The sequence below is a fragment of the Lynx canadensis genome, chromosome D3 (genome assembly GCF_007474595.2).
Source record: "Lynx canadensis isolate LIC74 chromosome D3, mLynCan4.pri.v2, whole genome shotgun sequence".
Lineage (NCBI taxonomy): Eukaryota > Metazoa > Chordata > Mammalia > Carnivora > Felidae > Lynx > Lynx canadensis.
This window is the reverse complement of record NC_044314.2, coordinates 50,096,460-50,113,019: the sequence shown is the minus strand read 5'-3', so window position 1 is coordinate 50,113,019 and position 16,560 is coordinate 50,096,460. Positions and strand designations below refer to the sequence as shown.

At 34.5% G+C, this 16,560-nt stretch overlaps 1 protein-coding gene across 4 annotated transcripts in view; it reads right to left on the bottom strand.

Moving 5' to 3' along the window:
• Positions 1-16,560, bottom strand: part of ESCO1 (establishment of sister chromatid cohesion N-acetyltransferase 1) — a 74,491-nt gene that overhangs the window by 27,165 nt on the left and 30,766 nt on the right. For all 4 annotated transcript variants that reach the window (XR_003973149.1, XM_030335980.1, XM_030335981.1 and 1 more), the window contains 5 exons: positions 11,945-12,047; positions 9,571-11,707; positions 4,988-5,102; positions 2,639-2,699; positions 1,228-1,342 (listed from right to left, as the gene is read on the bottom strand). Coding sequence is in view for 3 of the 4 variants with exons in the window: in XM_030335980.1 (XP_030191840.1) it covers positions 1,228-1,342; positions 2,639-2,699; positions 4,988-5,102; positions 9,571-11,121 (1,842 nt within the window). In the remaining variant the exon portion in view is untranslated. The remainder of the gene's footprint in view (positions 1-1,227; positions 1,343-2,638; positions 2,700-4,987; positions 5,103-9,570; positions 11,708-11,944; positions 12,048-16,560) is intronic.

The following is a 16,560-nucleotide window of genomic DNA, read 5'->3' as shown; positions in this document are numbered from 1 at the left end:
TTTTAAATTTTCCAGTAGCCATGTTAAAGAATGCAAAAACAGATGAAATTAATGTTAGTATTTTATTCAACAAAACATATCCCAAATACTTTAACTTCAACATGTACTAAATAGAAAAAAAAACTTATCAGTGAAATACTTTACATTCCCTTTTTTATACTAGTCTTTAAAATGCAGTAACTATGTTTACACTTACAACATATCTCAATTCTAATGAGCCACATTTCAAATACTCAACAGCTACATGTGGCTACCATATTGGACAGTGCTGCTCTATATTCTACTAGTCTAATCCTGTTTCACTACCATACTGATTTAACAACAGAAACATTATTAACTCTAATGAAACTTTCCCGATTAACCTTTCTCAAAAATTTGCAGACAATTCTTACAAAGTTATTCTCCTATATTAAAGTTAGAATCAATAGTCTACTCCACCAAATCCTACTGACAATGTTGACTGGAAGTACATTAAATTTTCCTATTATTTTGGGTTCCTTCATTTTTTTTTATAGTGTGCTCGCTTACTCAAATTAGGTTTTTGCATCAATCAAAATATCTCTTTTTCAACTTGTCACCAAACTGTATTTAAGTTCTATTTCAAATTAACTACTGGTTTATCTTCCTGTAAAACACAGTTTAAAAATTATAATTATACACTAAAATACAGATATTTAAAATCATTTTATGTATTAAGCTCCATGTTATTTTAATATTTAAACCAACTACTAAACAAAGTACATCAAACGACATATTAAAGAAAGTAACAGATCTGGGGCTCCTGAGTGGCTCAGTCCGTTAAACATCCGACTTTGGCTTAGGTCATGATCTCACGGTTTGTGGGTTTGAGTCCTGCATCAGGCTCTGTGCTGACAGCTTAGAACCTGGAGCCTGCTTCAGATTCTATGCCTCTCTCTCTCTCTCTCTCTCTCTCTCTCAAAAATAAATAAAAATTTTTTTAAAAAAGTAACAAATTTAATATAAAGTATCAATCTGTTGTAAATAAAACTAAGAGTATGGATATTTGAGTTTTTATTTGTGATAGGAGGAACTCACTACTGGGGTTCAAGTTGGGGGATTTCTAATGATACCAGGAATATTTCCATAATGACGATTTATGGTGACAAGCCTCTTTGAAAAAAAAGCAATGAATTTATTCTTTAACAATGTGCATAAGAAAGGTGATTATAACAACACTTCACCAAAAAGGTCAAGTTGGATACTTACTATGATCAACTGTTTTTCATCAACTTTCTCTGCTTCTTTTAGTTTCAAGTCCTTTGGAATTGTTATCTCCAAATGGGAATTACACTTAGGCCAAGAATGATTTGGTGGTGTCTCCCTTTAAAAAAAAAAAAAAAAAAAAAAAAATCACACTATTAAATGTTATAGAGCTATTATCACTTCAAAGCACTAAAAATAAAAAAAAAAACTTTCTCTATACGACACTCACAAATCTCAATTCCAAGGGGGGTATAAATAACATTTTAAAAATCAAGGGGAGAACACCCAAGAAAATTACTGATTTTCAACAAATAAACAAAAAACTGCTGTACTATAGTTTGAGTAAGTTTCAAGTTTTTCATAGTTTTAGCCATCTGAGTCAGTACAATTTGTCCTAAATACTGTTTTTTAGTAATCTGTAAAGCAAAGTAAGTCAGATGTAATTTAATTTTGACATTAAAGACAGAACCAAGTGCTTCTAAAACACTTAAAACACTTTTACATGTTGATTATACCAGTACTTCAAAGGGTTTGCAGAAAAGCGCATTCTCAAAATACTGTTGCTGGAAGTATAAAAAGACACACATTGGACAAAAATATGGCAATGCAGGATAATTCCCATAGCTATTAATTTATCCTAGATATAGTAATACAAATTGGCAAAGATGCATATGTTTATTAAAGAACTTTTTTGGACAGAAATAAGAAACAACCAAAATGTCTATGAAGTAGAGAACTGTTAAATAAACAATGGAATATTCACACAATGAAATTTAATGCAGATTTAAAAGAATGAGGTAATTAAGGTAGAGAAGATGCCCATATTACCCTAAGGGGGGGGGGGGAAACTATAAAACGTGTGTGTAGGCACAGAAAAAGTAAAATGAAATGAAAACTTATGAAGATCATTTTCTTTCTACGTGAAAAACCAGATTATTAGCACAACTTTTTAAGGAAAAATATCCCAAACTCAAAAGTTGGAAGTATAAAATCCTAAAGTTCTGTTAAAAACAAGACAACAGGTCCAAAATGTAGTTGCTTATGCTAAGCCCCACATTACCAAATCAAGACTTAGTTTTGGCTCTTCTAGAAATGGAATCTTTAACCAGTCAATCAGGAATCATTTAATCAGCACTAGTTAGATAATTTGCCCTAATGATAATCTGCCATTCCCCCTAAAGGAAAGTAACTTTGCAATAATCAACCCATTTTTTCCACCAGTTATAACTTTCCTTAATCCCACTCCTTTCTGCCTGTAAGTCTTTCATGTTACAGCTCCTTGCAGCTCCTTTCTATCTGCCACACTGAATGCTGCCCAATTTGAATTGATTTTCAAATACACAAAAACTGTAAAAGCCTCAGTTTATCTTTCAATTGTTCCTATATTTACTCTTGTATTAAACTAATGTCTTACCTGTTATCACTGGTCTTAGATGTTTGGTTACTGAGTACAGTGTGTTGTTTGGGAGTTGAACCTGTAATTTAATCAAGAAGATGAGTTAAACCTTAAGCTTTGTACTAGCTCTCCATCTAATAGTTGCAAATCATTACGAAGAAAAGAGAGAACAATACGCTAAATGTTTTATTTTTTTAAGTTTATTTACTTATTTTGAGAGAGAGAGAGCATGTGAAAGGGGATAGGCAAAGAGTGAGAGAGGGAAAGAGAGAATCCCAAGCAGGCTCCATGCTGTCAGCCCATGTTGGGGCTCAATCTCACACACCGTGAGATCGTTACCTGAGCAGAAATCAAGAGTCGTACGTTTAACCAGCTGAGCCACCCAGGCAACTCTAAATGTTTTCTTTTTAATAAAACCATTTGATAAAATTAGGCCTCCTTCCTAGAAATTACTCTTCAGAAGTAGAAAAGTTCTACAGAGTCACAAAGAAATCCAATGGTAGATTAACAGTTTGCCTCTAGTTTCACCAGTTACTAGCACTGAACAACATAGGAAATTGTATAAATGCCCATATAATTATATAATCTCTACATGGAAATAAATGGGAACACCTCTTCGTTTAAAAAAACCCTGAAGTCTCACAAGAAACAGTAAGTGTTGGCAAGAATGTGGAGAAAAAGAAACCCTCATGCATGACAGGTGGGAATACAAATTGGTGTAGCTACCGTAAAAAACAGTATGGAGGTTCCTCAAAAAATAAAAAATAGAATTACCATATGATCCAGTCATTCCACTACTAGGTATTTACCAAAGAATACAAAATGCTAATTTAAAAAGATGTTTATTGCAGAATTATCTATAATAGCCTAATTATGGAAGCAACTCAAGTGTCCATTGATGGATGAATGGATTAAAAATGTGGCGTATATACAATGGAATATTACTCAGCCATCAAAAAGAATGAAATCTTGCCATTTGCAACATGGATGGAGCTAGAGTACAATGCTAAGTGAAATAAGTCAGTCAGAGAAAGACAAATAGAGTACTATATGATCTCACTCATACGAAAGAATTTAAGAAACAAAACAAAGGAAAAAAGAAACAAATACTCTTAAATATAGAGAACTGGTGGTTACCAGAAGGGAGATGACTGAGGGATGGATGAAATAGGTGAAGGAGATTAAGAGTATACTTATCATGAGCACTGAGTAATGTACAGAATTGTTGAATCATTGTATTATACACCTGAAACTAATATAAAACTGTATATTATACTGTAATTTTTAAAATTATAGTTTCTGAAGTTTTAATATTAATAACGCAATAATTCATTTTATTTTCTAAAAAATAACTGCATTTCTCATATTTATATTGTGCTTTCCCTTCCTCCACAAAAAGTTTAAATAATACATAATAGAAGAAATTATCTGACTTCAGTATACCACTCTAAGTATTTCCTTTAGCAGAGAGAAACAAGAATGAGGAATTTGGAATTTCTTTCCATATGCCCTTGTGCTTCATCTGATAATGGTGAGCAAATCTTCACCCAACAACTCAAATAATGTACTGTCAAGGATGTTTTCAAGGTTACGAAAAAAATCTTTGTATGGTATAACTGCACAAATTGCAGAATCTATTTAATTTTTTATTTTTTAAGTAAGCTCTACCAACTGAGCCAGTCAGGCGCCCCTGCAGCATTTGTTAAATCCTTTCAAAAACAAAATCACTAAGATGGAAAACTGAGTAACTCAGGATTGAAGATAAGAATCTAAAGTGGAAAAGCACAAATAATCAGCTGTATTTGAGAAATAAGCTTCTACCACTAACTTAGGCAATTCATTAAGACATACTTCTCCAGAAAGTAAGTTACAAACAAAATAAAAGATTTAAGATAAAGATCTTCTGGTAGCAAGTCAAAGAGTCATATTTAAGTACTTTGTTTTTTCTTTATTTTAGAGAGAGAGCATGAGCAAGGGAGAGGGGCAGATACAGCAGGGAGAGAGAGAATCTCAAGCAGGCTTCACACTCAGCGCAGAGCCCAATGCAGAGTTCAATCCCATGACCCTAAGATCATGACCTAAGCCAAAACCAAGAGTTGGACACTCAACTGACTGAGCCACCCAGGTGCCCCCATACTTAAGTACTTTAAACAAGGTAAGAAAGAGAAGCAATTCTGCCCCGAAAATGGTGATAAAGATTTTTAAAAAACAAAAAAAGAATGGTGATAATTACACATTTGAAAAACATATGCAATATGGTTCAGAAGGATTTAACTGGCCTATTTGGTAGTCAATACTGTTTCCTATCATACTGACAAAAATATCTCTGAACACTGAGAAAACCAAATGATAGTTTCAAAGTTTTACCTGGAAATTTATTCTCTCCTGTATCAACTTTTGCTTGATTGAGTGAAGCTGAAACAGTAGAGGTATTTCCCACGGGATTGTTTTGAAGCTTGGATTCCAAACAGAGACTGAAATTCTGAACATACAACATTCAAATTGTTACTATTTGCTTTCATATCAATGTTTGGGACTCATTCCAAGACACTTTCAGTGAATGCATACTAAGAAAATTTAAGATAATACTTCATAGTTGGGGTAATTCACACTGATAATGCTTTAAGAGTCTCTTCATGATCTCTCCCACAACTACCCTCTCCGCATCAGCTCCCATTATTCCCCTTCATGCTACACTGAAGAACTTGCAAATCCCACAGATATATTTTGGTTCTATACTTTTTCTGTTTCATCCATCTAAACCTGCACTGTCCAATAGAGTAGCCACTACCTCACCTGACTACTGAGCACTTAAAATGTAGTTAGTATGACTGATTTGAGATTATACTGTCAATATAAAGCACAGATTTTTAAGACTTATTACAAAAAAGTAAAATAGGTCTACTTTTAAAATTATATGCTGAAATGAAAGTATTTCTATATGACAGGTTAAATAAAATATTTTAATCTTACCAGCTTATCATTCTTTTTTAACGTGGCTACCAGAAAATTTTAAATCATGTGGTTCACATTACACTTCTACTGGATAATGCTAATCTAGAACCTCTCCCCCTGTATAAATTCAACCCATTACTTAAATATTAACCTCTTCTATGAAGCTTTGCCAAGTTTCTCCATGCCCTTTTCCCAAGTTTGGAATAATTTTCCATCTTCTTCACCTCTACCTCTTTCATGTCCTTATTACTATTTTCAATTGGTTGTTTTTGATTCATCTTCTATAACTTTTTTTTAAACGTTTATTTATTTTTGAGACAGAGCATGAACAGGAGAGGGTCAGAGACAGAGGGAGACACAGAATCTGAAACAGACTCCAGGCTCTGCCCGACACGGGGCTCGAACTCATGGACTGCGAGATCACGACCTGAGCCGAAGTCGGACGCTTAACCGACTGAGCCACCCAGGCACCCCAAGCTTCTATAACTCTTAAGAGCAAAGATATTCTATTCATTTTTGTATTCCCAAAATCCCCTAAATCAGAACACTATCAAAGGTGATAATAACTACCAAAAGAAAATAATATTCCAAGCTCTATCAACATTGGCTGTATCTGTATTGTGATTCTTACACTCAACTATGTAACATTATTTTGAATATTTTTGAAAAAGTGAACAAGTTTTATCACTGACAAAGCAGAAAAATTAAAAACAAGAGCAATGACTAATTAATCTCCATTAAATAGGAAGGAATTTAGGAAGTTACTGGCTTAAAAAAAGAATCACAAAATAATTGGGCTTTAAAATTCATAAAGTTCAAATAATTTAAATTCAGCCCAAAGAATTCAGAGAAGCCCTATCAAACATCATCATTTCTCAGTATGGCTGAAACTGACATCAAAATTACAAGCAGCCATAGAAAAAGATTTCATATGATACAGGGTTTGTTTTTATATTCTCCTTCCTCCCCAAGTATAAAATGGCTAGATTCTGAAACCAGACAATCTCAGTTTAAATCCTAGCTCTACCACTTAAATGTCACTCAGGTAAAAGTTACTTAAATTCCTAAGTCTCATTCCCCTCACCTGTAATATGTAGATAATAATAGAAACCATAGCGTAGACTATAGTGATAATTTTATGAAGCTTTCCTCTGACTAACAAAGAGGCAGTGTTAACCAAAGGCTATTAATGTCATTAACCAAAAGCTTGCTGTGATGGTTGAACAAAGCTGCCACAATTCTTAGTGCTTATGAATAAAGAGAAATCTCTTAAGTGACTGCTACAATGTAAATTCTTTAAAGGCAGAACACATTTGTCTTCTGGAGCCTAGCACAAAATCTTGGACATAGCAGGCACTCAACTATGTCATGAACTAACATGATTACCACATTCCTGATCACTCTGTGAAAGTGATTGCATCAGTGGTATTGGTGAAAAGAAGAGAAACAACCTAAAAGTGCTTTCAACTTGCACAAAACCAAGTTAGCAAAAAACAAAACAAAACAAAAACAAAAACCACACACATATATACACAAACTATGTGTATTTACATTTATGTAAACATTTAAAACACAAACAGTGCTAAGTATTCTTTATGGATATACATAAATAGTGAAATCATAAAAACAAAAAAGGAAGGATCCACACCAACTTCACAAACTCATTTTAACTCTGGGAAGAGAGGTGAATGGAAAGAAGAGGGTGATAAGGTCTTTTCCTGTATCTGTAACATACTTTTCTTATTTTAAAAGACCTGAATTCAATAAAATGTTGGTTTTTTTTTTTTTTTTTTTCAAATTTGGGTGGTAAACAAGAGTATAATGTTAACTTTCTATAGTATTCTGAATGTTTGAAATAGTCAAGAATTTATAAACGTAAATACAATTTTTAACACAAGTTTCATAGGACAGTTTCTCATAATGCACCTTGAGAGGAACTGTATAAATCCAAAGCACATTCCAATAAAAACAGTATTACAGGTCAAAATAATGTGGTCCAAGTAAGCATCTCTATTCTAGTACTCCAAAGGATTACATTTCTTATTCTTTGATATAACTGTCCACAAACTGAGGGTTTCTTTTTAATTTTATTTTAATTGACACACAATGTTAACATTAATGTCAGGTATACACACAGTGATTCAACACCTCTCTATACATTATGCTATGCTCACCACAAGTGTAACTACCATCTATCATCATACAACACTATTACAATACCAGTAACTATATATTCCCTATATTGTACCTTTTATTCTCATGACTTATCCCACAAACTGAGTTTTGACAGGCATTTATGCAGCAAGGAGTAAGAAGATAAACTCCTGAAGATATATACTCCAGGAGAAGATACACCTGGACTATAGCTATCAATTTGCTGACAAAACATACCCTGAAAAGAAAGCCACTCCATCTCCGATGTAAACCACCCTTGTTACACTACCAGTCACTACTTACTTCTAATTACTGTCACTATTTGAATAATTATCTTCTAATTGATGCTTTCATTCCCATTTGTTCAGAAAATAAAATCTAAGAGTACCATATGGTATCTGTTCCCTTTTTAATTTGATTTGTAGTCCACGAGAATAGACAATGATCTATTTTCATGGCTTCTGGCAAGAAGCCCAGATTCCTCATTCATTCAACTTTGCTCCTACAACAAAATGCCTCCAAAAGGAACTTTAAATTATTCCTAAAACTTAGGATGACTTGACTTTTCCCTCTACTCATGATGACTTTTTTCTCAAGTGCTCTAATGTTCAAAGTATGCAATTGTAGAAAAAATGCTGGGCTGAGAAGAACACCTAAAAATTGAATCCTATTTGTGTCCCCAAACATGTGACCTAAATTACATTCCTCCGCTGCTCTAAGTTTTCTCATCACAAAACAATTGAAACAAATTAGTGAAGTTTTTCACATATGTATCATAAAGCTCCATTTTTTTATACATAAAAAATTTCTTATAGGTTTATATATTGGTATTTTACCTATGATTTAATTTGGCGGGAAAAATCAGCTCAGCTGCTTTTATAGTTTCAAACTACTTCCTCAGATAATCATTAAAGTTTCTTCTAGCTATTAGATTGTTTTCCCTTTTTTTCAAGATTGTTTTTCAACTTACCATTTTTAAAATTCTTCACCACTACAATCTTACTCTAAAACTGAAGACTGAATTATTTACATCTTTCAGACATTTTATTTGCCCAACTGTTCAAAATGGTCACACAAGTCAAACTGAAAGACTCCCTACTACCAGAAATAAATGTTTAATTTTTAAATTTTATCAGGTGGAAAAAAAGGGGCTGATTTGTGCCAGCTGAAATTAATTTTAACAATTTGGTCAGAATAAGGCCCAACTTTAATTTCTATATTTTAGTCACTATGAAACATAGTTTCTGTAGTTGCAATTAATAGAAAAAGCAAATCGGTGTGTTAAATGAAAAAGAAAAGCTAGGGGGTATGGGAAAGGGCAAAATGAGTAAAGGGCAGTGGGAGATACAGGTTTCCAATTATGGAATGAAGAAGTCATGGGAATAAAAAGTAGAGCATAGGGAATATAATCAACAATATTATAATAGCATTGCATGGTAACAGGTGATAACTAAACTTGTGGTGAGCAAAGCAGAACATAAAGAGATACTGAATCACTATGTTGTACACCAGAAACAAATATAACATGGTGTGTCAATTATACTCAAAAAAAAAAAAAAAAAAAAAAAAAGCCAGAATTCAACAGGTTTATGCTTCACTTAAAATAAAAATGAAAAGTGAAAATAAGAAAGCAATGAGAAGCATTTACACGAATGTGAGACCTCTAAAGGAGTCAAGTTAGTCGTCTCACTCACTACGAGACTGAGTTAAAATTGAATAGGCTACCTTAACAAATGATTCCTGTCTTTTACAACTTGATTCTTAAGCTAAAATACATTGTAAAACTTATTTAATAAGAAGGTACTCCTGCAACTCTACTGTGCATAATAAAAATAAATTACCTTATCTGGTGTTGATTCAAAAGAATCTTTCATCTGGTTATCCAACGGTGGGTCAGGAGGTGGTTTTATCTGATTATCCAAATGACAATTTTCAGAAGCCCTTTTTGTAGTTTTATTATTTTCAACTGTAACATCATTAACTTTAACTTCTTCAGAATTAATTTCTTTAGTTTCTTCCTGCTGGCAACCTATATTTTTGTCATCATGTGGTTTTGTCCCTAAAACTGTACTTTGAGTTGCTGGATGATGCATTTCTAAGGCTGGTAGTGAAAAACTGGTTCGTATTAAGCCCAATTTAGGGGGAACTTGAGAGTCCAACTTATTTTGCTGCACAGAGTTAAATTTTGAGAGTTTAATTTTAGTCCAGTTGGAGTTCTTTTTAGTTGAGCTGTTTATTCCATTTAATATACATTTCACAGGCTTTGTTTTTCTACTGGGAAAGAAACGATTGCATTGAACATCCTGATTTGTTTCCTTCTGATGAAGTATTTGTCTTTCATTATTAGTCTCTTCCAAGTTTATTTCTGTAGGCTTCTCCTCCTTTACACTTTCCATTTGTAAAGATTCCTTTTTTACCTCTACAGTATCTGACTCAATTTCACCAGCAATTTCTTCACAGAGCTGGAGAATACTACCCCGTTTGCTCTTTCCTGCTTGCTCCAGCTCATTATCTACACTTTGTTCAGGCACTGATGGCTGTGGACTTTTTTGGGATTTTGCACTAGTATTCACTTGCGTATGAACTGACTTCTTCATCTCATTCTTTTTAGAGACTGCCGAAGTAACCATTTTTGATCTTTTTATCTCAGAAGTTACAGGCACAGATTTTGTTTCCTCTTTTCTAGTATTCTTCTGAAGACACTTTTCAGATCCTTTTATGCACTGAGAATTACAAGTATAAGCTGTCTGATGCTCTACTTTGCGTTTTTTTCCTTTGGGGGAATTTATTACTTCATTAATTACTAGATTTTCATCCTCTTTAGTGTCAGACTTTATTTCCGGTACTTTTCTTTTCACATGTTTTTGACTTGTTTTAACTTTATTAGATTTACTTTGAGTATTGTTACAGTGCTCTTTTCTTGGTGGCAAACTCTGTTTAGCTGCTTGAACTTGACCCTGAATTTCTCTATTACGCAGAGACCTTGTTGAAACTTCTGTTAACTGTTGAAGTCTCTGTGACCTCCGGTTAAACTGTTCATTTGATTTAGGAGTTCCATGCACTGACTTTTTCTGAGGTAATTTTTTCTTTTTTGTAGATTCTTGTTGTGAATGTCCCTTCACAGTCACCATATTTTTATTAATGGACTTGCTAGCTTTTTTATCATTGGATGCCGCTTTTGCTGACCTTGTACTCATGCATGTTCCTAATTCAGATTGATTTATTTTACTCTCACTAGAAGATTTAACCAGTGATTTGATAGTTTCCTTTGGGCCTGATTTTTTTGCCAGATTCGTTTGAGAACCTTGAATTTGTGTTTCTAAATTCTTATCTTCACTTTTTTTAATAACACTGGAGGAATTTTCTTTTGATTTCTCCTGAATGGACATCATTCCTGAGTAAGGTCCTCCTTTTCTCAGTAGTATTTGAGAGGATGTTTGTGTCCTGGTAGGTGTGAATGCTGAATGTCTAGTATTATTCTGAGAAGGTCTTAAAAATCAACTTTGAGGCTGATGTACATTTTCAACAAAAATACTAGTTTGCTTCAAATAAGGTTTCAGTCATCCCTAGGACATGAGAAAAGCTGGTATGAAGGCTAAAAGATATTTGCTTTACTTTTGGGCAAGGCAATAGAAATCTGAGGAAAATTTAATTCTAATTTGATATTTTTATAATTTTTTATGAAAAAAACTTAATTCAGGTTCAAACTGTTTTGTTAATTTTTCAATTAATTATGGTTTTCAGGCCTAGCCCTATTACTGGAGGAGTTATTTATCACTGACCTGTTTTGACAAAGATTTTGAAAACTTTTTTCTTCTGAAGTCTACAGTTACTGGACTTCGATTCATTTGAAACATGTCTTACAGCTAGTAGGTTTCTCTCCTTGTTTGCTGAGACTGTTAGTTTAAAGTTCTTATCTAACCTTTTTAGTTTAATAAAATACTCTATTAATATAGATATCCTTTTGTGCTGCCATTTCTGAAAAATTAAAAAAAATTAAAATTAAATTTTGTACAATCCAAGAAATATGGCAATGCTAATACTATACAGAAATAATCTGATTTATGTAAAATCTAACTTCTCCTTTTTAATTAATCTATAAATTTAAAGTTAATAGAAAAAAGTATCCCAACTACATTCTTACAAGTAATCAATGACTTGTCTTATATAAATACACAATAGTCGAAAATCAGTTTATTCCCTGATATTACTTACAATTCTTTTCCCACAAGATAGAACTGATCTTTCAGCCACCATAACTCATGAAAATTTGACAAAATCATTCCTTAAAATATCCTCTTAACACATTACACAGCACCTAAGGAGGGGGGAAAAGAAAGTGTATTTTAAAATGTTTAAAAGGTGCAAAGGAAATATGCAAATTATTCATTCACCACTCATTATATACAACACTCCACAATTTTACCCTGTCTTACCATTAGTCTTCAGAATTCACTTTATACATACCAATAACTTTAGTATTTCTAACCTGAGGTAAACTATCCATTTTATGCTGTAGGAAAAAAGTTTAAAAATAAAAATGCAATTCATAATATGTACATATAATAGGTTAAAGTGGTAAAGTAAAATCCTATTTTGAAGAAAAAGAGTGCACATAAATAACTACTTGTACACAGAAAAACACCGATATACAATTGAAAAGGCAGATTTAAACACACATTTACCTCTACTCTCATGTAAAACCTACTTTAAAAAAGCAATAGATTAAAACAAGACAAAACAAGAAATCCAAAGAATAAATAAAAGAGCAAATGGTGAAAATAAAAATATGTAAGCTGCAAAGAATGATAAATAATAACCTCCAGACTCAAGAAAACTTGAATCCTAAGCTAGAAATGGGGAAACTGAGAAGTAGCTCTACTTAAAACCACAGAATCCCCAAAAACTCAGTAATTGGAAGTATCAGGCTCCACCAGAGATGAGGATGAAAAAAGAAATCAAAAACACAGAAAGATTCCAAGACTGCCATTCCAATTACTAGCACCCAGAAGACTGTCCACCCCTGCATCCTTAAAGACTGTAGTATATATGTCTAGAAAGAGTATAATGAAAGGTCTTTGGTCTGGGGACTCAGGACAGCTGAGGGAAGAAGTATCATACTGACAATAGAAGGAATAAGTAGGAGTACACACAGTGATTGCTGAAACCCACTCCCTACACCTAAACTTCTCTTTTGCCTACTCAAGAGACTCCTAGAGGAGGCAGCCAAGACTGTACCTTCCGGGAAGATGGTTTTCTAATGAATTTGACAGGCCTAGAGATAAAAGATACAAAAAAAATACTGATAGGACCTGCAGTCTGTAGTAGTCCATAGTCCATAAGCACAAGCACCCTCTCTCTGTCTCTCACACCCTACAGTCAAGAAACTACCAGCCCGTCCACCATCCAAACACACAAAACTTTCAAATCAGTTTTTAGTGTCTCACTTGTAACCCTGAGCAAATAAACAAGAATAACAATATACATAAGAAAAACCTTAAAATGAAAAAATGAAATAAATAGCTTGGCAAAAACAAACTCTGCAGAGCCAAAAACTAAAAATAAGCCAATCCATCCATGAAACAAATATACAAGAACATTCACAGTAAAAAAAAAAAAAAAAAAAAAGGAACACATGAAAATTAAAACTACCAAAGAATTTAAAAAGTCAATAAAAGCATTAGAAGATCACAGTAAGAAGATCTCATAAAAGTCAAACAAAAAAGACAGATATGGCAAATAGGAGACAAAATATAAGAAGAAAATTAAAAGGCAATCTGTATCAAAATAACACCAGCATTCTTCACAGAGCTAAAACAAACCACCCTAAAATTTGAATGAAACTAAAAAAGAGCCTGAATAGCCAAAGCAATCTTGAAAAAGAAAACCAAAGCTGGAGGCATCACAATCCCAGACTTCAAGATGTATTACAAAGCTGTAATCATCAAGACAGTATGGTACTGGCACAAGAACAGACATATAGATCAATGGAACAGAATAGACAACCCAGAAATGGACCCACAAACGTATGGCCAAATAATCTTTGACAAAGCAGGAAAGAATATCCAATGGAAAAAAGTCTCTTCAGCAAATGGTGTTGGGAAAACTGGACAGCGACATGCAGAAGCATGAATATATGTATATATTACTCAGCAATCAAAAAGAATGAAATCTTGCCATTTGCAACTATGTGGATGGAACTAGAGGGTATTATGCTAAGTGAAACTAGAGAAAGACAAATATCATATGACTTCACTCGTATGAGGACTTTAAGACACAGAACAGATAAACACAAGGGAAGCGAAACAAAAATATAAAAACAGGGAGGGGGACAAAACATGACAGATTCTTAAACATGGAGAACAAAGGGTTACTGGAGGGGTTGTGGGAGGGGGATGGGCTAAATGGGTAAGGGGCATTAAGGAATCTACTGAAATCACTGTTGCACTATATGCTAACTAACTTGGATATAAATTTAAAAAATAATAATAAAAAAAGAACCCTTGGGCCACCTGGAAAAACCAGGATAATCTCCTCATCCCTCCATCCACCCCCCCCCCCAAAAAAAGAAAAGAAAAGAGAAAAACAGGGGCACCTGGATGGTTAAGCATCTGACTTCAGCTCAGGTCGTGATCTCACAGTTCGTGGGCTCAAGCCCTGTGTTGGGCTCTGGGCTGACAGCTCAGAGCCTAGAGCCTGCTTCAGATTCAGTGTCTCCCACGCTCTCTGCCCCTCCCCCCCTTGCACTCGCTGTCTCTCAAAAATAAACATTAAAAAAAATTTTTTTAATAATTAAAAAAAGAGAAAGAAATGAGTTGCCAGATTAAAAGGGCCCAGAGCACCTAGCACAATGGATTTAAAAAGAATGTTATAAAGTATATCATGAGGAGAAAAAGATGTCCCTCAAGCTTCTAGGGACTGGGAAAAAATCTTGACCACATATATATTATACATGCAAATTATTACTTGCAGGGCAAAAAAAGAAAAAAATTATTAGTATGTGAATTCATTAAGGTGAATAAAAAAATTTTAAATAAAAAGTTTTAAATAACAATTAGCTGAAATACCTAATAGAAGAAAATATCACATACCAGTTTATAACAACACACATACACAAATCAACTTAGAAAGTAATAGGGTATGGGGTGCCTGGGTGGCTCAGTCAGTTGAGCTTCTGACTTCAGCTCAGGTCATGATCTCACAGCTTGTGAGTCTGAGCCCCACATAGGACTCTGTTCTGACAGCTCGGAGCCTGGAGCCTGCTTTGGATTCTCTGTCTCCCTCTCTTCTGTCTGCCCCTCCCCCACTCACACTCTGTCCCTCTCTCTCTCTCTCTCTCTCAAAAAATAAACATTAAAAAAAAAAAAAACGAAAGTAATGCGGTGTATGGGGCGCCTGGGTGACCCAGTTGGGCAGCAACTCTTGATCTCGGCTCAGGTCATGAAATCGCAGTTTGTGAGATTGAGCCCTGCATCCAGCTCTGCAATGATGGCATGGAGCCTGCTTTGGATTCAGTCTCTCCTTCTCTCTGCCCTTGCCCCACTTGTGATCTCTCTCTCAAAAACTTAACTTAAAAATAAAAAAAAGAATTCCAAACACTTAAAAAAAAAAAAGTAATGGGTGTAGATTTGTGCCACTTAGTTATAATAATTAACAATTTAGTTCCGGGACACCTGGGTGGCTCAGTCCGTTGAACATCCGACTTCGGCTCAGGTCATGATCTCATGGTTTGTGAGTTCGAGCCCCGCATCGGGCTCTGTGCTGTCAGTTCAGAGCCTGGAGCCTGCTTCAGATTCTGTGTTCTCCCTCTCTCTCTGTTCCTTCCCCACACATGCTCTGTCTCTCAAAAAATGAATAAACGTTAAAAAAAAAAAAAGTTTTTAAAAAAGAAAAACAATTTAGTTCCCACACATCAATAAACAGGAGAGTAATGCAAGATTTGTGCCAAAAATAGGCCCAAGTGCACGAAGCAAGTTATTACATACAAAGGTAGTAGTATGAATCTAATTACTTTCAAATTAATGAAGATAAGATTCAACATTTGGTGTGTCACCAAAGGCAAGGGAAACAAGAGCTAACATGAACTACTGGGGCTTCATCAAGATAACAGGCTTCTATACAGCAAAGGAAACAATAAAACTAAAAGGCAGCCTAAAGAATGGGAGAAGATATTTGCAAATTGATATATGTGATGAAGGGTTAGTATCTAAAATCTATAAAGAACTTACCAAAACTCAACACCCACAAAACAAATAATCCAGTTAAGAAATGGGCAGAAGATATGGATAGACTAGTTTCCAGAGAAGACATCCAGACAGCTAACAGACACAGTAAGAGATGCTCATCATCATTCATCACTAGGTAAATACCAATCAAAACCACAATGAGATACCACCTGATACCTGTCACAATGGCTAAAATTAACCACACAAGAAAAAACAGGTGTTGACGAGAATGCAGAGAAAGGGGAAACCTCTTGGGCTGCCGGTGGGAATGAAAACTGGTGCAGTCACTCTGGAGAACAGCACTGAGGTTCCTCAAGAAACTAAAAATAGACCTACCCTACGATCCAACACCTGCATTGTTAGGTATTTATCCAAAGGATACAAAAATACAGATTTGAAGGGGTGTATGCAACCCAAGGTTTAGGGTGGCATTATCAACAATAGCCAAACTGAGGAGAGAGCCCAAATCTCCACTGACTGATGAATGGATAAAGATGTGGTGCTGGGGCATCTGGGTGGCTCAGTCAGTTCATGAGTTCAAGCCCCGTGTCGGGCTCTGTGCTGACAGCTCAGAGCCTGGAGCCTGCTCGGATTCTGTGTCTCCCT